The sequence below is a fragment of the Crinia signifera genome, chromosome 4 (genome assembly GCF_055691185.1).
Source record: "Crinia signifera chromosome 4, ASM5569118v1, whole genome shotgun sequence".
In the NCBI taxonomy this organism is placed as follows: Eukaryota; Metazoa; Chordata; class Amphibia; order Anura; family Myobatrachidae; genus Crinia; species Crinia signifera.
In genome coordinates this window covers 190454926-190476078 of record NC_139220.1, presented here as the reverse complement: position 1 = coordinate 190476078, position 21153 = coordinate 190454926, and the positions used below count along the sequence as shown (strand labels likewise).

The following is a 21153-nucleotide window of genomic DNA, read 5'->3' as shown; positions in this document are numbered from 1 at the left end:
TTTTACATTGGACCCAATGTTAAATGCCCCCCAGACCAGATTTTTAATTGTAAACCCACCCTCATGTTTAATTATGTGAAATGCCCCCCCCCCCCATTATTAACGCAACGCTAGGTGTGCGCTCCCATTTTCAGCCCCGTTCTAATCGCTTGTCGCAGGAGCTTGCTCCTGCGACCAGCTGATTACCTCTGCGGCACCGCCGGCAGAGGTTCCCTTTCATCAGCGACCATCTCTGGTCGCTGATGAAAAGGAGAAACTGAGCAATATATTGCTCAGCCATATATTGTTAGCAATATATGGCTGAGCAATATATCTCCCCCATGTGTACGGGGCTTTAGAAAGAAATTAGGTTTTATTTAAAATCTTTCAATAAAACCAATTTTAGACTAATATCAAAGCCTAATAACGTTGTATTGCTAATGCGAGAAAGCAATAACACTTGGTTGATCGAGGTTTCAAATACATAGCAATGTTCCGCAGTATCATAACAAACAGGATTACATGTTTGCATCAAAAAGTTAATTAAAACAACAAGGCTTAAACAAAAAACACCTGTTAAAACCCTGCAAGGGACATTGGCAAGCAAAGTGGGTAATTCATAAAAATTATGCTTGCAGAAGTATCAGCAACTCAGAGAGGGTGTGGTAGAAACTGCAGTGTTTCACCACAACACTAAAAACATTGAGGAGACTCTCCCTCCCATCAGATGAATCCAGGAAGGACCTGAGGTGAAGGAGCTGTGGCACTATGGAGACACCAGAATTGAAGACGTTTTTTTTAAGATGCCTGCTGTCAGCACAGACCACTTCTGGAGAGCCGGCACAGTCAAGAGAGAAGTTTGTAGCCATGCAGATCTGGCAGCAGCAGCAGCAGCCAAATGAATAAATAAAAAAAAGGATTTTAGAAGGAACTGTGGAAGATTGCTGCCTACTCCATGCCGCATCAAAACCAATATTTAACTGCACAAAAAACATTGAATTAAATAATTATATTTAAAAAAAATACCACACAACATTATGGAACCAACTTGGGGCTATATTACTATTTAGGTGGTTTCATGAGAGTCTGTAGAAAATATATGATGATGGAGGACGCATAGGACCACATCACCGCTACACAGCCTGTACAAATTAGTTTGCTAATCATGCAATGCCAGCTGTGATGAGTAAACTTAATCACTACATTATTAGAACATCCTGCCTCTTGGATGACTATTGCCTAAAGTTGGGGTGAGCAATTATTTCAGCTGGGGGGGCCACTTATCACTTCCATTAAATATTCGAGGGCCACTCTCAGGAAAAGGGTGTGTGGTCAATCAAATGGGGGGGGGGGGGGGGGGGGGGGGGTCCTTGAGTGTAGTGTACCACACCATATACCCCTTATATACATTATTAAACACCATAGTAGATCCCAACTTATACTTGCCACTTGTGTGCCCCCCCCAAACACACAGATAGCAGCTTCTACTCCCCTCTCCCCTGAACACTGCAATTTCTACCACACCCCCTTGCCCTCCATAGCAGCTTCTACTCCCCTCTCCCCTGAACACTGCAATTTCTACCACACCCCCTTGCCCTCCATGGCAGAGTTTTCCTTCCTCCCCCGGCACAGTTTTTATCCTTCCCTGGGCACAGAACGACACAACTTCAACTACCCTATCCCCCCACCTCTTCCTTGGACTGAGATAGCAACTTCTATCCCCCCACCTCCTCTGAACACAGCAGATATTACCACCCCTTGCCCCTCTGGTAGAGTTTGCAGCCTTTCCTTTCCCACCCTTAGCACCATTTTTACACAGGGCACCCTAGCAACACTCATCTTTGTTCCTAGGATAGGTGCTGCTTTTTTCAAATTGTGCCCCTGAGGAAACCACCAAGTTCCCGTCACTGGGCAGCTGGCCAGGATTTCCTTTCTGAGGTCAGACACTGGGTGGCGTTGAGGTTGAGCCAAAGAGCGAGACTCGTGTTTAACTGGAGTGCCGTTGAGACTCACTCTCACACTGTGGCTCTATCCCTCAGCATTTGATATCTGAAATCTTGGTCAGCCGCCGTGACAATAACGTCTCCTCAGCGGCACCGCATGCTGTTGCAGCTACCTGGTGGGGGGGCAGAGGGCCAGGTAGGATCAGTTCGCAGGCCGGGTGTATGTTGCCCACCCCTAGCCTAAAGTCACAGTAAGCGGAGCTGTCAGTCACGGACATTGCTGCCAAATGCAACCAAACTACCATACAAAAGAAAATAAAAATAAGTTCTACTCTTGAAGCTATGCTGGCTATAAATATGGGCAAGCAGGTAAGTTCAGCGCTATTTTTATGATCTGACAGCTCAGAAGTTATTTGCTCATTTATCAGAGTGCTGGCCTTTAAAATACTCAATTTCCATTTTTCAGTATTGATCTCTAACAAAAGGCCAGTTTGATACATTAATAACTGATGATAGAAGTAATCTTAAAAAAAAAAAAAAAAAAAAAAAAAAAAAAAAAAAAAAAGGTACTCTTTACTTAGCACGGTGCCCACGATTGTGATCGCGGTCATCGGGGGTAAAAAAAATCGCGGCCATCGCATGCACTAAAAAAACGGGTGCGACGCGACCGACGCGATGCCCGCGATTTCCCATAGGGAACAATGTTAAAAGTCTCAATGGACGCGATTTTACTGTTCAATGCCTCAATGGACCCGATTTTTCCATAGGAAACAATGTTAAATGGGCCACAGAGCCCAAATAGTCCCCCTGAAGTGTGAAATGGCCCCCACAATTGTTAACGCCACCCCACGATCAACGTGAACCCGAAGCGTGGCGAGCGCAGCGGTACGCGTCCTCCGACCTTTTCATACCCCCACTATCCACGTCGGCGTGGAGTTGAGAATAGAATAGTGTGGCGAGCGCAGCGAGCCACCGAGCCCGAAGCGCGGGAAATCGCGGCCGTCGCGTCGCACCCGATTTTTAAGTGCATTCAATGTTCGCGATGGGCGCCGTGCTAAGTAAAGAGAACCAAAAAAAAAAAAAAAATCTGTTCCCCACTTACAAAGCTTTTCAACTACAGTATAAACTTCAAAAAAGACTGAAGGGCCTGTCCCTTTAAGATGAAGGAATATTTTCTCCGTTCTATTTGCAGTCAACCTTTAGAGGACACCAAATGCCTAACAACTCTGCAGTGAACTAGAAGCCTTGACCCTAACGAACAAAGCTAAATCACTAAACTAGAATTTATTTAGCCCTTCATACTTTGTAATTTTTTAAAAATGTATATTTTAATTTCCTGCACTGCACAATTGTTTAATGTTTTTTTTAAATAGAGAGAGAACAAAAATCAAAGTTAAATAAACTAAAAATTGTACATAAAAATTGTATACCGCAAAATACTTGTAGAAAAGCTTAATCGGCCAGTTCTTCCAAGAAAACATGTAAGAAATAACACGGGCTCCTCACAATGGAAAACACCTCCCCTGGAACCAACAGTGCCCTGCGCCAAAATGGCGCTCCACAGTACGGCACTCTGGTGGTCTAGTGGCCATGCAGAAACGACTGGGTGCCACTGCCAGGGTTACCCGGGCTGCACCATGCCCCGGTGACGTCACCGCTAGCGGTATGCGCCGTGAACCTCTCTTAAGTTAAGGGAGGACCCACTTACCTGTGGTTGGAGTGCGGTGTCCTCAGTGTCATGAGGAGAGCGGCGGGTCTGGCTATAAAAGTCAGTGCGCCGCTGCCAGCCACAGGGGAGCAGCGTTGCAATAGCAAGCTTTCTCCCAGAAAAATAATAAATCCAAAAAATCTCTGACAGGGCACGGAGCCTTGTCCCTTGATACCTGTGCCTTGAGGCACCAAAAAAAAAACTGAAGCCTGTAGGGGTGTGGAGGAGGAGCCTGGGCTGCACTCAAAGATTGTCAAGCCTGTAGCTTAAGCTCCACCCACACCCCACTGTCCCAGTGACCACCATTGGTAGGATAGAAAGATCTGTTTTGTATACCAGAAAAAAGATCTGGGCACACACATTTGGAACATTTTCATTAAAATGATAGAGCCAAAAAGATTCCTTCACTTTAAAGCAGGCATTCCCAAAACCGGATTACAAGGCACATTAACAGTGCAGGGTTGGTGATATCCAGGCTCAGTACAGTGGAAAAATCTAAATAATTGAGGTAATGTACTTATTAAGTCACCTGAGCTCAAGCATGGATATCGCTAAAAACTGGACTATTATTGTGCCCTGAGGACTTTGTTGATGGCCCAGTCACATAGAGACGCATGAATCTGTGCGGTGCTCTCCTGCCCTCAGAAGGGAAGCAATGGCGGGGCACTGCACTATTGGGGGCACACCCCCATTTTCAATGGCCGCACCCCATGTGGCTACACCCATTTTTTTGACACGCGCAGACAGTACTGCCAGAGTATTTATTTAGAATGGCACCACATTTGGGTGGGCATTGTTTATCTGGCACTGCTGGGGGGTATTGTGTTTATCGCATAACTGGGGGTATTGGGAGTATTGTGTGACTGGCACGGCTGGTGGCATGTGTATATATGGCACAGCGCCTATTCAGAGAGGCTGAAGTGGAAAAAATGGGGGATGTGGCCTTGCAGGAGTACCACGATAGTAGGTCATGCCCCCTAATTTCGGACGTGTGCCAGATGTCCCTACACCTCTGCCTCCAATGTTGGGAGGTATGTATGTGGCATATTGGACATTGCGGTATGTGGCATAATGTGTAAAGGTCATTTTTCGATTATTTTGCAGATTTCTTTTTCTTTCTTTTTTTTCCATTTTAGTAGCTCTTCAGGCAGTTTATTTTGTCGTGAGTAGCTCATGCACCAAAAAGGTTTGGAGACCACTGCATTAGACCATTTGTACCCAGCACCACATCCTGGGCGACAGGGACAGTGGTTCAGCAAGTGCATACACACTGGGTCAGCCATGCTGCGATAGCGACGTGCAGGACCACGCGTCACCGGGGACCATACACATAGAACGGACCCATGCTTTATTAGTGTTCCTTCTAGGAACCAAATGAGGCAGGGCGCTGGAGGGGCGTGCCCGGGTGCAGCGTCGCACATGGGGGCGTGCCCGGGCCGCCACGTCGCACATGGGAGCGTGCCCGGGCCGCCGCGTCGCACATGGGGGGCGTGCCCGGGCCGCCGCATCGCACATGGGGGGCGTGCCCGGGCCGCCGCATCGCACATGGGGGGCGTGCCCGGGCCGCCGCATCGCACATGGGGGGCGTGCCCGGGCCGCCGCATCGCACATGGGGGGCGTGCCCGGGCCGCCGCATCGCACATGGGGGGCGGCCATGACTATGTCACTGAGCTGCCGGGACGTAGCCATGGCCGGGCAAGCCCCCTTCAGCGATGCGACGGCCCGGGCACTCCGGCGGGACAGACTGCAGGCTGATTTAGCGGGGCGCATTTTGCCCTTTAAAAATCGGGCAGGGCGCAGCGGGAACACTATTTATTTCTAAGCAATCTAGTCAGATCGCTTAGAAATGGGGATGAAATCACCTTGTGTGTATGCCCCTTTACACTCACATGAATTCTAAGAACCAAGGTCATAGCTAGCATTAACTTGTACAGCAATTTGTGTTACAGTAGCTATTCTAGGAGTTCAGACTTGACAAGCAAATCAATATGCTTTGGACACATATAACCCTCTCACTCATTCACCAATTGTTCTTCCTAGGACCAATACTGGTAGGTATTAACCACTGCAAATCAAAATTTGGCCCTTGTCAAAATCCCTCAGCTCTTATACTGGCCCATTTTGACCTCTTTCTAACATACCAATATTAAGAACTGAGTGTTCACTTGCACACCTGAAATATCTCACCCCTGGACAAGTGCCATTGTCACAAGATAATCATCGTTATTTACTTCACCTTACACTGATTGTAATGTTATTTTGGAAATACATACACTGATCAGCCATACTGTATGTTAGAAAGCATGGTACTTGTTTCCTAGAACGGCCACAATCGGGGGTAATCGTGTACCTTAACTTAAGGTACACGATTACCCCCGATTGACCAGATTTCCATTGAAATCAGGTCAATTTTGCCGGCAAAGGCAAAATCGGGTCCATCGCGTCGGTCGGGTGCATTAACATGGCGTAACCGACGCAATGCACCCGATTTTGCCATAGGGTTCAATGTTGAAATATTTTGAACATTGTAATCGGGAAAAAAAAAGGGAAATGGGCCAATATGGCCCATTTCTCATTGTATATGCCCCCCCCATTGTGAACGTCACCCCACGATTGACGCCAACCCGAAGCGTGGCGAGCGTAGGGTGCGGCGGTACGCATCCTCTGACCTTTTCATACCCCTACTATCCACGTCGGCGTGGAGTTGAGAATATAAAGTGTGGCGAGCACAGCGAGCCACCGAGCCCGAAGCATGACGAGCGCAGCGTGCCCCGCGAGGGGACGCGTATACCAGTGAAGTTACACGCGTCCCCTCGCGGGGCTCGGTGGCTTGCTGCGCTCGCCACACTTTATATTCTCAACTCCACGCCGACGTGGATAGTAGGGGTATGAAAAGGTCGGAGAACGCGTACCGCCGCCGCTCGACAGGCTTCGGGTTGGCGTCAATCGTGGGGTGCCGTTGAGGGTGTTAAAATTGGGGTCTGGGGAGACTTTTACATTGAATCCAATGTAAAATAGGGACCCTATTCACATATCAATCAATGTAAAAATCGGGACCATCGCATCGGTCGCATCGCATGCGATCGATGCGATCGACCCGATCAACATTGGTGTGGCCGTTCTAGGAAACAAGTACCGAGAGCATTGTAGTGGTTTTATGCAAGTAAGATGGCAGTCCTCTTGAAATAAATTAGAAGACAATATGGCAGCTACCTAAACAAATATCTATTAAAATGATTACACCTTCCGATCAGGGTATATAAAATATAAATATAATTTCTACTCCAGCATATTAAATAGAAGGACAAAAATATACACACTTATACTGTAGAATCTACCTACTGCCACATGAGAACAGTCAAGTCATTTTGTCTTTTTTTTTTTTTAAATACTGCTCAGTTATTTTATTACCAGTTATTTAAATAGCGCACAATATCTGCAGCACTTTACAGAGATTACGGCCATTTACATCAGTCCCTGTTCCATTAGAGATTAGTCAGTATTCCCATCCACATTGTAGACATACACTAGGGTTAGTTTGTCAGAATCCAATTAACCTGCCAGTATATTTTTGGATTGTGGAAGGAAACCTGAGTACCCTGAAAAACACACACACAAGCATGGGGAGAACATACGCACACCACACATGTGGTGGTGGTAATTGAAACCATGACCTCAGTGCGGTGAGGCAGTAATGCTAACCATTACACCATCCTTACTTCTGCATTGTAATGTTTCTCCCCTTAGGAAACCTAATGTAAAAAAGATAAAATATGTAGGAATAATATTTTGGACTGTTATATTATGCAGGAAAGACTTTAACATGTCTTTAAATGTAAGTACAGTATGTGTTTATTATCCATCTGCTCTATGAGAATTTGCAATGAACTTGCAATATAAAGAGAAGCCCTAACTTACATATACGTTCTGATAACTATGCTATTTTTTACTTGAGCATACATTTCTGTTATTGTGTTAAGGCAAAAAGTACCTCCAAAAAAAAAAAAAAAAAAAAAAATAGGACTAGTGGGATATACGGCTCCAGATAAGCTTTGTCCTATAAACATTTTGGCATGCATTCACTACACGTTAGGCTAAGAAAAGTGCTATTGTATAAACGATAGTATCCGGCACCAAATGATGTCTACATACATAAATACATATGCAAACTCTGTAAACAAACTGCACAAATCTTTTACAAGTCATCAATGTTGCAAACACACAGCTCTTACCAGTAGAGATACCACAGTACTGGAGTAATAGGCCAAGTCCTCGATTATCTCAGAGCGCCTATTAGCACCAATGCGCAGGGATCGGCTATGGACCTCCTCTGGCAGCACAGTGAGGATTTCCAAGAGGAAGGGCAATGATGCAGAGTCATTGCTATACCTATAGAACAGGACAAGCTAAGATCAGTAAAGAACACATGCCATACATAAATGACACACCAGCAAGTTCATTCAGAAGTCAGGTGAAAACGACACGGCTGTAAGAAGTACTTACGATTCTACAAGTGTTTGCACGCAGCCTTTCCAAGAAGCCATCTGCAGGGCAAGATCTGCTATTGCTAAAGCCAGCTTCAAATACAAAAACATGAAGTTCTGTTATTACTCCATACCCAAATTCACACATTATGGCTTGGTCACATATGCACATTTCAAAGCTCTTTAATGTTAACAAAATCTTAAATTATACATAATTAGCGTAGTTGATCATGCCCCTGGTTTAGTTAAAGGACACTACAGCTTCTGCAGTGCAGGAAAATCTCGAAGCTATGCTATAAATTAACACATGGAACAAACAGAAGCATACTTCAAATTAAACATTATGTATACAAATACCCTTAAGTATAACACAATATGATGTACAAACAGAGAAAGACTTCAACAGATAAAGAGCTGAATTTGGTATGTGCGAGTAAACAATATGGGTAGAAAACACAAGAAAATGCTGTTTAATACAGAGTAGACATTACAAGTCAGACCAACAGCAGTAGAAGATAAGACGAGAGTACTCTGTCCTTAGGAACTTGCATTCCAGAGAGAGCGAGAACACTGATGGAGTCAGAAGTAGTTAATACCAAGGAAGTGATAGGTGTTAGGAGAAAAGTGATACAGGAGAAGAAGTGACATTCTGACTTTAAGAGTAGGTTATTGGTTGCAGTATTGAGGGTAAAAACCAAACCAATTGGGTTAAAAAGAGCAGAATGAGAAAAACAGCCATCATTTTGAATATAAATGGTTAAAAAAAAAAATGGTGGAAGAAATGGAACGTGTGTGGTGAATACCAGGTTTGATGTTTAGAGAGAGTCAGAGAAGTGTGCTGGACGAGGCTGTAGCATTAAGGTAATCAGAGTGTGGAGTTGTAGAGACAGAAACAATGGGAGTGAGTAGAGATCTAGACAGCTTGGGAAGGGGATAGTGTTAAGCCCCATACACATGGGGCAATATGCTCGCTCAGCAAGCATATCACCCAGTGAAAGCCGCTGGTCGCAAGGAAGCCACTGTGACCACTACAGGGCTTGTCCCGGGAGCGCACTCCCGGTAACGTCGCCATGTACGCACAGGGATACGGTCGCTCAGCATGTGTGTGTATGGGGCTTTAAAGCTGTGAAAAGGTTGGGAATGTTGGGAGAGCAGGAAGTAGAAAGGACAATGGAAAAAGATGTGCTGATGGGGAAAGACGGAATCGGAGAAGTCGGATACATTGCATAGATGGGGGATAACAAGGCAGTGGCCATCACGCTGGGTAGGAGTGGGGATACATGGGAGATGACATACGAGGTAATGAGAGCTAGGAGTTGAGAGGTAGTCAAGACATTGGGAGGCCATGAAGACATGTATAAAAGAAGGCAAGGTAGTAATGCAGATACAGTGAGCACGCTAATAAAAGTTAAGGCCAGGGAAGTGAAGGTGGCAAGAGATTATGGAGGGAAGTATGTTGAAGTAATTTGAAGTGCATGCCTTATACAATCTTATGGGGGGGATCCATTGGCTTGTTATTAAACAGGAGATCATGTGACCCACAAAATGTAAAAATGATCAACATTTCAGAGACAGAAATTGAATGCGCCTTACCTGAGTTACAATAACAGGAGACATGTCCTTCAGGTTCTGTATATGTGACAACAAGGAGTCCCGAAGAGAAGCATGGGAGTCTGTGGGTAGTTCATAGAAAGAGGTCTGAATCTTCATCTTCATGGTTTGTGCTGCAAAGTAGCAAGACTCCACATCCTGGTGGATTTGTAACAACTGGTCTGAGATCTCCCAAGCATACACCTACAGTAGAGTACAGCAAGAGTCAGGCATGTACTTTGCAAAAGTCAGTATTATGCATTTACTAGTAAAATGTCCTCAGCATATGCAAGGACACCACAAGCACACCTTCCAAAGCGCATCTCAGGATAGTCTGCTTCAATCGTTATATAGATTGTTAACCCGACTGCAATATTGATCATTCCTACAGTATTAATCTGGCTAAAGGCTGGGCTTCCAGTTTTAAATCTGTGCACAACAAAACATGAGTTGTTTACCGATGCACAAGACCCGAGAGCACTGTTGTAGAACTATATTTCCCAGCCACAATTTTGCTATTTCGCCATGCTAAAACTGTTGCATGGCATGCTGGAATGTGTAGTTCAACAGCAGTTGGAGAGCTGTTTTTTTGTAAAAGTATTATGTAGTTTTCTTAAATGTTATAATTGCAGTAGACAATTGAAGGAAAATGCCCAAAACACCTTTATTTGCTTTTAAATACCATAGAAATGAATAGAACGTGGGTGTTTAGGAAAAAAAAAAAAAAAAAAAACACTGCTGCAACTGATACTATCCAAGGTATGTGGAGCCAACTCCTGCAGAAGACAGATCAAGTTGCATACAATAATATGCTGATATGACAAAGCAAGGTATGATTCAGGGGAAGATTTCCAAGACACTCCTTCATTGGCCACATTAGTGCAATTTCATTTGTCATCTGGGCGAGATGTGGTTTCAACACAAAATCAGTTTCACAGTTGGAAAGATCAGACAACAACAAAGATACACAAAGCCCAGATTCCTTGCTAGACACACATTTATGGCAGAACTAGGACAGTACATTTGAGTGAATCAAGCTACTAATGCTGCTTTCACACCGCAAAACCTGCTTTGACCAGGTATTTAAAACGTTTCAGAGCAAGTTTAACCCCTTCCAAACCGCATGTAAATACCTGGTCTAAATCAGGTTTGTGGTGTGAAAGCAAATAGTGAAAGCGGTACGGTCTGGGAAGTTTACCCCCCCCCCCCCTCTCACCATCTTAACATTGAGCTTCCCCGGGCTTATTCACTGTGCCCCCCCCCCCCCAGGAGCCCGTACCCAGCCACAGATAACAGGGGAGCGTGACCTGCAGGATTACAACAGAGCGGGCTGAGAGGACAGGGGGCAGCACCGGGGATAGGGGGCGCCTCCAGGATGCCGCAGCCCCTACTCAGCATGGAGTAGGGTGCATAGGGCCCCCAGGTTACCGGCATGTGGTGACGAGATGCAGAATGTGTTGGAAATGCCCCCGCACCCGGTGCCCGGTGGGTGCCAGCGCCCTGGCCGTCTTCATGCTCTGCTGGCTCTACATCAGGCATGTCCAACGTTGGCCCTCCAGATGTTTTGAAACTACACATCCCAGCATGCTTTGCAATAGTTTTAGCATTCTCTAATAGCAAAACTGTGGCAAAGCATGCTGGGATGTGTAGTTTCACAACATCTGGAGGGCCAACGTTGGACATGCCTGCTCTACATCTTCCTGACGGAGCGGCTGCTGGACCAGAAGGAGGTGGTGCAGGAGGTGCTGCAGCGCGGCCGGGACTAGCGGAGGAACGACAGCGCCGTGCGGGCATTCAGGTACCCAGGCACCGCTGCCTTACTGCAGCGCGACTGGGACTGGAGACTGGGACGACCCCCCCCCCAAAACACTCACCGCTCCGCTCCTGGGTGTAGAAGCCACACTTTCCGGCCACGCTGGAGGTAGGGACACGGGGAGGGGGAAGAGCAGCAGCCAGCCCCACAACCCCACTGCCCGGATCCTACCTGGGCAGCGCAGGGAAGGGAATCATCGCACTGGAGGCAGGGGGTCCCTGCAGTGTATGTTAGATCAGTGGGGGGTCCCTGCAGCTACTAGTTCCCATACGCTGCAGAGACCCCACCACTGATATAACATACACTGCAGGGACCCCCAGCGCGATCATTCCCTTCCCTGCACTGCCCAAGTTGGGGGGAAGCCAATAGTGGTCCACTCATTAGATATGCACAGAGCGGACCACTATTGGCTGGGTCCTAAATACCATTTCAGACCCGATTTTGGTGCCAAAATACCGGGTCTGAAACAGGTAGGACCCTGCTTTTTTACCGTTTCCAAAAACCGTTTTTTTTTTGGAAACTGTAAAATCCCTCTGCCCCTTTCAGACCGCACAGATTACCGTTTTAAAACGATTAAAAATCGACAAAATACCGTTTTTTTTTGTGCGGTCTGAAAGGGGCATAAAAGGGCCCTACATACACAGAGATTTGTGCCAGAGATTCATAACAGGAGATTCAGCACGAGAGATTTCACTCTCAGATAATGTGCCACATACAGAGAGATTTGTGTCACAGGGAGATTTGTGTCAGAGATTCAAAGTGGGAGATTCAGCACGGAAGATTTCTAATCTGTCACAACGGTCATGCAGAAAGTGATGTAAAAAAACTGCACTTCATCACAAAAATAAATGTTATATGGTATAGACAGTAAATTTCCTAAATAACCTTAATAAAATACATTTCCATAATAAATACATGTCGGTGGCATAGTGTCGACCTAATATGAGTCAATCCAATGACCCAATGGTTAATAAGTATGCAATTGATGACCATCAATTTTAATCAATGGCCATCCCTGTTCTTTTATTAACTGGCCCAGGCAGAACTTGGAGGTGGAGCTATGATAAATAATACCATTGAGTTCTGATGTGCCAACAGTGGAGGCAATCTGGTTCTCCCCCTCAATACCAAAAGTATTTGTCATTGGCCACAAACAATCGTGATTCAAATCCCTACTTCAAAGACACTATATTACACACCGTCATAAGCAAAATGCCAATGACACCGCACATTACACGGGACTACATTTGACTTTAGGTGTAAACAGCATTGGAGCACAGGTGAAGGACTAGGTTATGGTCCCCTTTTTAAATATTTTTTTGTTCCTCCTACTTTCAGCCATTATTCAAGATGTAAAGAAATATATTTAAAAAAAGGAAACCAAAACCATAAACAGATGATCCAGGAAAATAAAAAACATATCTGCTGGCAGAGAGTGAAACTACATCTCTTTCATGCACAAACACAGAAGGCAGCAGACTAGCTTCCGAAGCTTTGCTTTTTCAGCGGGCTTACTAGTACAATATATTAACCGGACATCCCAATAACAAGTATCTAGCCTAGCAAACAGGTTTATGCCCAGGGCTATTCAATTAAATACCTTTTATCTTGCCCATTGAAGTAATCAAGCATTAACAGAGGAATTAAACGGTTTCCCCCTCCCCGGCTGCCACTAGATGACACCTGACTCAGCAATTCAATTGTTGCTATGTTCATGCATGCATCTGGGGGGGGAGGGGACACACACATTTCAGCTCGTAGCCTCCCAAAGGGGCATACACACTGGCTGATATATCGGTCGTTCAATTGAATGGTTGATATATTTAGAGACCATCGGTCAGTGTGTACCATCAATATACCTGTGAATGGTGTCCTTCAGATGTTTTGCACAGCTGATGCCCGATATATCTAAAGATGTATCAGAGCATTGTTCTGTGTGTACAGGTGAACCGCCGACTGCCCGTACAGCTGCTGCAGGAGCCACCAGTGATTGACAGTTTTGAGGTTAATCACGACGAATCAGGCAGTGTGTTGGAGAACATGCTGCCTGATCTGTCTGCAGATGGATCTACTAGTGCAGGCCTGGCCAACCTGAGGCTCGACAGATGTTGTCAAACTACAAATCTCATCATGCCTTGCCACAGTTTTGCTATAAGGGAGTGTTAAAACTGTGGCAAGGCATGCTGGGTTTTGTAGTTTCACAACATCTGGAGAGCCACAGGTTGGCCTGTCCTCTACTAGTGTGCACTCCACTTAAGTCAGTTGAGTTTGAGCAGCTAAACCTATCGCTTATGGGGACGCTCATATGATACTTGTGCCCGAGGGGGGTAATGACTGAATTGCTTTGATAGGTGGCTTCAAAATACAGAAAGTTCCCAAATCTAATTATCACTGTGCTGGCACCTGTTAACAGGCTATTTATTGTGTATTTCGTTTTGGGTCTATGCAGACCTTAAGAGACATCTCAATAGTGCAGTCTGCGGTCTACCTTTGGGGATAATTAAATAACCCCTGGGTGATCAATTAGCCCATAGTAAATTACAGAGGCTTTTAGAACCCTTTCCATAATCTATCACATGATAAACAGAGATGGCTTGTAGAAAAGAAAAGGCCAGTGAGATGCATACATACCGTGAGATTTTGTCTATGTATGGTTTTCAATATGCGATTTCCCTTGAACTCCCCAGAGCAGAGAAACCACAGATATTGACGGACACTGTGCGATTTTTACTATGTTAAGATTGTGGCTATAGCCCAATACACACTTGGCAATAAAATGAGATATTGCTAATTTTAGCCCTTCTAAGAGCTACCACTCATATCACCCAGTGTATATGTCCTGCCTGTCCTGGCCGATGCCCTCCGTCGTCTGCATATACAGACGAGGGAGTGGCTCGTTAATTAGGGCCATAAAGGGTGCAGCATGGCTCCTGCTCCCCAACCCCCTGACACTCACCATCATGGCAGGGTCCCTGCTACTGCCGCCAATATTGGTGGCGGTGAGGATCATACTGACTACGGACCTTATGTAATGTTCATTCTAGCACCCGCTATCTTTGAAAACCCATGCAGTTCCTGTTCCCTGCCTGGGGTGTCGCTGTCTGCTGTAGTGCTTCTAGCACAGTGAGGCCTGTATATCAGCACTGATATTAAAACCAGCCCTGTGCTAGAAATACCACAGCAGACAGCCATAGCCCAGGCAGGGAACAGGAACTGCATGGGTTTTCAAAGATGGCGGGTGCTAGAATGAACATTACTTCTGTTAAGACTATGGCAATAATAGAACACAAGATTGTACACAATGTAGTAGAACTTTACCTGCGTGCAGAGTTTATTTTCTCTTGCAATGGCGATCCCTCATGGGCATGCAACGCAAGCAAACAGTGCGATATGTGCAAAGTTGGGGATTTTCTTTTTACCAATTTTGAGTATATTGGGCAGTATTCAATGGTAATATTCTCCGTGCACGGCGAGCATTTTTTTTTGCTCGCCGTGCACTCTCCGTGTTCCGGAGGGCTCGTTGCCTCTCCTGCTGCCACTATTCAATGTTTATAAGACTCGCCGCCACTCGCGGCGAGTCTTAACCCCTGCAGCGGACGAGCGTCCGCAGCAGGGAGCTGACAGGGACGTGGCATCCAGGGAGATTAAAGTCTCCCTGGATGCCACAGAACATATGTGAGGGTAGGGGGCCCCCCTGGGACCCAGGCAGCACAGGCTGCCCCCCTCTATAGCCAGCGGGGGACCCAGTATTCACTGTACCCGAACGTGCTTCGGGTGCAGTGAATATATGAATATCTAATGAGCGGCTCGAGCGCTCTGGCCCCCTGCTGGCTGCACTGTGTAAAAAAAAGAAAAAAAAAAAATGTAAAAAAATATTTTTTTAAAAATTAAATATATATTCATGTGCTATAGGCACATGAATAAAAATAACATGGCCCTCCACAGAAAAAAAAACCTGATTTTTTTACACCAAAATTAAAAAAAACACCCTTTTAGTTTAAAAGTTCACATTCCTGCTCTCCATCAAAAGATGGAGAATTTCTTCACGGAGAGAGACGGCGAGAATCACTAAGAAAGACGGAGAATATTTCACATTGAATAGGGTGGCTCGCCTTTGGAGAAAAAAAACCTCTCTCCACGGCGAAAAAAGCACAAGTTCTCCACAAAAGACGGAGAACTTTTCTCATTGAATACTGCCCATAGTCAAAATTAGCAATGTGTTCCTACAAGAATGCCCAGTGTTTTACAGGCCTGATTCAGACCTGACCACTGCTGTGCGAATTTGCACAGGGGCCAATTATTGATAGTCTGTGCATGTGTAAAGGCCGCCATACACTATGCGATTTGGCCCCGATTTCACCAGATCCAGATGGATCGGGCAGTGAAATCGGACCAAATCGCAGGTTTTGACACCCGGTCCGACCCGATGTGCGGTCCCGTGCGCATCGGGTCAGAGTCGGGACGTCGGACCGGCTGCACATAAGATAAATCTTATGTGCAGCCGTGGGGACTCTGAAGGACGCCAGCGAGGGAGGGGGGCGGGAGGGGGCGCCGGAGCAGGGAGCTGTTATGCTCCGTCCGGGGGGTGGGGGGGGACACGTCGCTAGTAGTGCGGACGCTGCGGGGGACACAGGCGGCAGTGACAGAGCCGGGCGGGGGGAGCCGGGAACTGTCAGCACTGGGAAAAAAAAAAGCCCATACAATGAATGGGCAGCCTGTGATTGGCTGAGCGCTCTCTCAGCAATTAGCTCTATGTCACTGCCGCCTGTGTGCCCCGCAGCGTCCGCACTACTAGCAGCGTGCGTCCATCCCCCCCAGCCGCCTTGCAGCATCCCCCGCCCACCACCTCGATGTCCCCGGCCCCCCTGCTCGCTCCACATTGCAGCTCCCCGGGAATGTATCATTTGCAAAACTTGGCACATCAAGTGCCAAATCGTGTGTCCCCCTCCCGTGGAGCTGCAGGGGGAAATCAGGTCCGACTTGTCCTTAGGACAAGTCGGACTAATGTATGGGGGCCTTAAGGGTCGCAGTACACATGCCTGACGCTGTCCTGTGATGAAAGCCTGTTACTTTTTTTTTTTATTAGCCATTTGCAATGTGATTGAAAAGGAAGCAAGCATTTGGGGGTGGTAACCTGCCGTTGCCTTTTTTGGGGGCGGGGGGCACTTGCAGGAATGTCTAGGCGTTTGCCGCAAAAGTGTGTGACGTCAGGTCCGGCCTTGATCAGGCTGATTTCATTGCAGCCGCCAAGGAAGTACAGGGCTACGCATAGGCTGCACAAAGTGAGGAAACCATGATGGAGAGTGAGCTGCGAGTTAGCTGTAAATGTATATGCAGCTTCTCGCTGGGTTACGAAATCTCATCGCTACAATTTTTTAAAATCTAGGAGCCAGTCACCATAAATCTTATTACACGTCGCACACCCAGCATATTATACCACATGCCATAATACTCATTACCTGTTTTGCCACATATGTAATGCCCAGTACACCACTCACTGTAATGTACATTACATATAATACCACAAGTTCTGTTTACCTACATGCTCGTTGCTACAGGTTTTTTGCTTGATGTCAGTGGTTTCATGCAAATCTGGGTAACTTGAAACACCAGTGTTTCTGCCAGATGAAGGCCTCCATGCATCAGAGATGTACTGGGGGCAATGGGCCAATGCTAGCTAGAAAGTGAAATGACAGGAGCACTATCTGTCTTTAGAACACACAGATGGGGCAACCTGACTGGCAGAATCTTGTCATTAGGCACAGTAGCCATACCAGCAGCATCCAGGGTCTGTCAGTGCCCATTGAGGACAATGGAATGACTGGATTAAACGTGATCAACCAATGAGCTGCCCCCACCCTGCCCGCCGCCTGAGCGTTATAGCATAACGCCTATACATGCGGATAAAGAACATGAGGGTGTGCGGGGATCCTGTGTTTGACAGAAGGCGGGGTCCGGGAATCAAACACCACATGTGGCTTCACACACACCGCTCAGCCCATTTCTATCCACTTTACCTGCATCCCCGAAGCGGAGGAGGGAGGCTGGGGACCTTCTCGCCAGGGTCAGTGCTAGGGAGGAAGCAGGAAGGCTCTTTCTTCTGATCCGCAGGCATCAACCTCTCAGGTACTTCGCCGTGAGCGGGAGATGTTCCTTCCTGTAGCGCGGTGACGTCACAGAACGAGGATGTGTAGCCGCGGACCTGCTCTAATATAGGTGGGGCCTGGTGGGTTGTGCACTGCTCTGCTTGGCGGGATCTGCTTCCCGGTAAATCTAGTCGCCAGGAAGCAGAATCTGGTCGCCGTGTCGTCCTGGCACCCCGGTTTTGTCGAGCCCTGCGCTACCCATTAGCAGGCTTGCGAAGGGCAGGATTACACTCTGGTGGGACAGCGGTTAACTTCACACAGTGCTGCTAACTCGCTGACATGCGATCAGGTCTGAATAAGGCCCTGGGTTAGCCAACATCTGTACCATAAAGGCTATTACATTTGCCACATTGTATATGAGCTGTTACATGGTAGCAGTGATAAAATAAATGGCATTTCTTAAATATTTTTTTTTTGCACTAAGCAGTTTAAATATTCTAATATGTGACAATATATTCAGTTTTAATGGGCAAATGGAACCATGGCATGTGGGTGAATACATATAAAAAGGTACACAATTAAGAAGTCAATTATTCAAACTTGGGTCCCAGCTGTATTCATCAAGCCTGGAAAAATTAGAATTCATTCACATCAAAATACTCCCAAAAGTTAAAGATATCAACAATAAGTCATAAGAACACTTACTACCTAGGACCTGGAAATTGTGCACCCCTGAAAATATTTGTTCATAAATTAGATACATTCGGTTACATAAAGCTGGTTTGGAGAAACACTGGTTGCCATGTGACACATGGGCACTGCAAATTGTGCACCCTTGCATTTGCTAGCGAGATGACACTTTGGTATGTAGGGGGACTGACTGATACAATGTGCAAGTACTGCTATGTCTATGGAGTCACCAGGGATTACAGGTGTAGATATACTGTGCTAGTACACAGCATGGCTTTGGCTAGAATGTGCAAAAATATTGCTATACTTAAGGGCCAAAGGCTGGAGCATAAAGATATTGGTATTCTGTAGGGTTACTGGTTGATTGATTGGGCACCACGGTTTGTCAGGCTCAATACTGAATATATGGGAACTTTGGCTGACAGAGCATGGACATACTGGAGGAATGCTAGCTAGTATGTGAGACCATCTGTACACTGTCCGGTCACAGATATTATGATGCAGAGGCAGTATTAATATTTCACATACACTGAGTGGACTACAGTATGCATGCTATTTCGATTGCCCAATGTACTGGAGGGATTGTGTCCAAATACGTAATACAGAATAATTTTGAAACAAACATACAACCTTGTTAAACAAAAATACAGCATAAACCCTTGAAAGAGTTAGTTTTATCATACTGTATTGTAATGTGTACATGAAGCAAATGTATATTAATTGAGGTATTTATCAAAGCTATAAAAAACTGAGTTAAAATACCAATCAGATTCTGTCTTGCATTTTTATATGCGGCGTTTGACAATTTGGAGCCGATTGATTGTTACTTTGTCTCTCACTATTGTATCTTTGTCGAAGCTTTAATATCTTCCCTAATAAGAGACAAGCAGTAAAAGTCAGCAGATTAATCAGAAATCTTTCATAACTGACCTGATGCCCTTATCCATGTATTATAAATAGTTACAAAACAAAAAAACACATTATTCTTTTGCTGGAGATTCATTGATTCTCCTAGTGAATCCTATCCACACAACCTCAGAGTTGGAATAAAATTAATTGAATATTTCATGAACTCCTCATACACACTAAAGGCACTTCATAAATGGTTGTCTGTGTGGTTGTTCCTTCATCGGATGTGTAGCAATGTATGCTCCTTGTGCAACTTACACAGCCACCGCAAAATTACTTTTTCATTATAGTTTAAATGCTATGTGATCAGAATACAAAATGGATTTAAATTTGTTTGCGAGAAACAAAAACAACATATCTAACTGGATTTACTTTGAACTCAAAATATAGGGCCCAGTTTCCATATTAAATATGACAACCCGCTTAGGGGACGCACCAACAGAACGCTAAATAGCACTGACCACAACAAAACATTACTTTGCTCATTATGTGCATATTTTCACAGGTAATTAGTTGATGAAAGAAGATCAGTTTATCACAGACACTAACCACTGCAGTATGTATGCAGGTTTATAGATTAGCTATGTAGGCCATAGTAGGTAAAATAATTGGTTGTTCATGGGTGTGGTATGTACGTTTGCATTTCTGAAAAAGGAGTTCATAATGTTACACATCTAACATGAGGAAGACAGCCACAAGGGCCATAGATATATACACACCTTTCTACGGTGTATGATCAAATGTATTTATACCATTTGTGGTGGGGATATACAAGTGGTGTGAACTTCTATCAATGTAGAAGTACACAGGTAACCAGTAAGCACTACACAAAACGGCAAAAAAAACTTAGACGCAGACCACGCCATCACATAGAATCAGCAGAACGTGTAAAGTGATGCCGGATTGGCCTGGATGCAAGGGAAAGGACCCGGCTTTTGCCTCCACATGCTCTACACATTGCCCTTACGCGATCAGGCCGCAGCCGCAAGGTGCCCCGTGGATCAGGGGTCTGTCACATCCCCTGCACCCCCTCAGTACTCTCTCCCATTGGACGGGTCCCCAGACCTGCACATAGCAGCACACTGCCTGCATGGTAGACCTGTTCTACAGATGTCACATGGAGCAGCCCGGCCGCATGTGTCCCAGGTGAGGCCTCGTCCTCCGCCTCGCGCAGCACCCAACCTCCCACAGGCAGCTCCCAGCACCGTCCCCAGCCAGCACCCAGGCCTCTTACCGATCTCTGCAGCTCCCCCAACCATAGTGATGCCCTCTCCTTTCCGCTTGGGTCCGGGTCGTGGTAGAGGGCCTGCACGGCCTGATAGACGGTCTGCAGGCCGGGCTTCCCCTCCATGTCTCGGTCTCGGCGATCCCGCGCGTTTTAGTGTCTCACAGTCGCCGCTCCCCAGGCTTCATCCTCCACCTCGGCCGTAACTGTGATTGTGCACCCGCAAACTGCTCCGGCCAGGAAGCACGAACTGCAGCACAGCGTTCCGCCTCCTCTCCCCGTGGCCGCAGGGAGGGGGCGCCGGAAATATCTCCGCTCAACACCAGGGTGGCCCTACAGCCGTCACTCGCAGCGGCAGCCTCCCCTCCACCTCTCCGGCACCTCAGCAAGGCGGCTGCTTCCCGGGCAGGACGTGCGTCACCAGCCCCTTCCTGCTGCTGCCGGTCCGGCGCTCTTCTGGGTCCGCCTAGTTGTACGGAACGCGGAGAGCGGAAGCGAGTGTTTCTCATTGTACGTGCGCACTGACTGCAGTAACTGCGGGGCCGGGCCCGGGGAGAGAGCAGAGCCAATCTCCGTACAGCCCCGCACTGCTGTTGCTAGCGGTGGGCCTGTATGGCTGCGCTGTCTACTCCTGTGACACCCGAACATATAACCCAGCAGTGTTATAATTATCATGCACAGTACATATACAGTACCGCCATCTCGCATAGAGCACATGTGCTACTA

General features: G+C 46.4%; 1 protein-coding gene across 3 annotated transcripts in view; it reads right to left on the bottom strand.

The window, feature by feature from the left end:
• The window catches only part of TNPO3 (transportin 3), a 59397-nt gene extending 38495 nt beyond the window's left edge, over positions 1–20902 (bottom strand). For all 3 annotated transcript variants that reach the window (XM_083183263.1, XM_083183265.1, XM_083183266.1), the window contains exons 1-4: positions 20437–20902; positions 9708–9908; positions 8134–8207; positions 7863–8019 (exon numbers count right to left, since the gene is read on the bottom strand). In XM_083183263.1, coding sequence (XP_083039389.1) covers positions 7863–8019; positions 8134–8207; positions 9708–9908; positions 20437–20553 — 549 coding nt within the window. In that variant the 5' untranslated portion in view covers positions 20554–20902. The remainder of the gene's footprint in view (positions 1–7862; positions 8020–8133; positions 8208–9707; positions 9909–20436) is intronic.
• Positions 20903–21153: the final 251 nt, after the last annotated feature.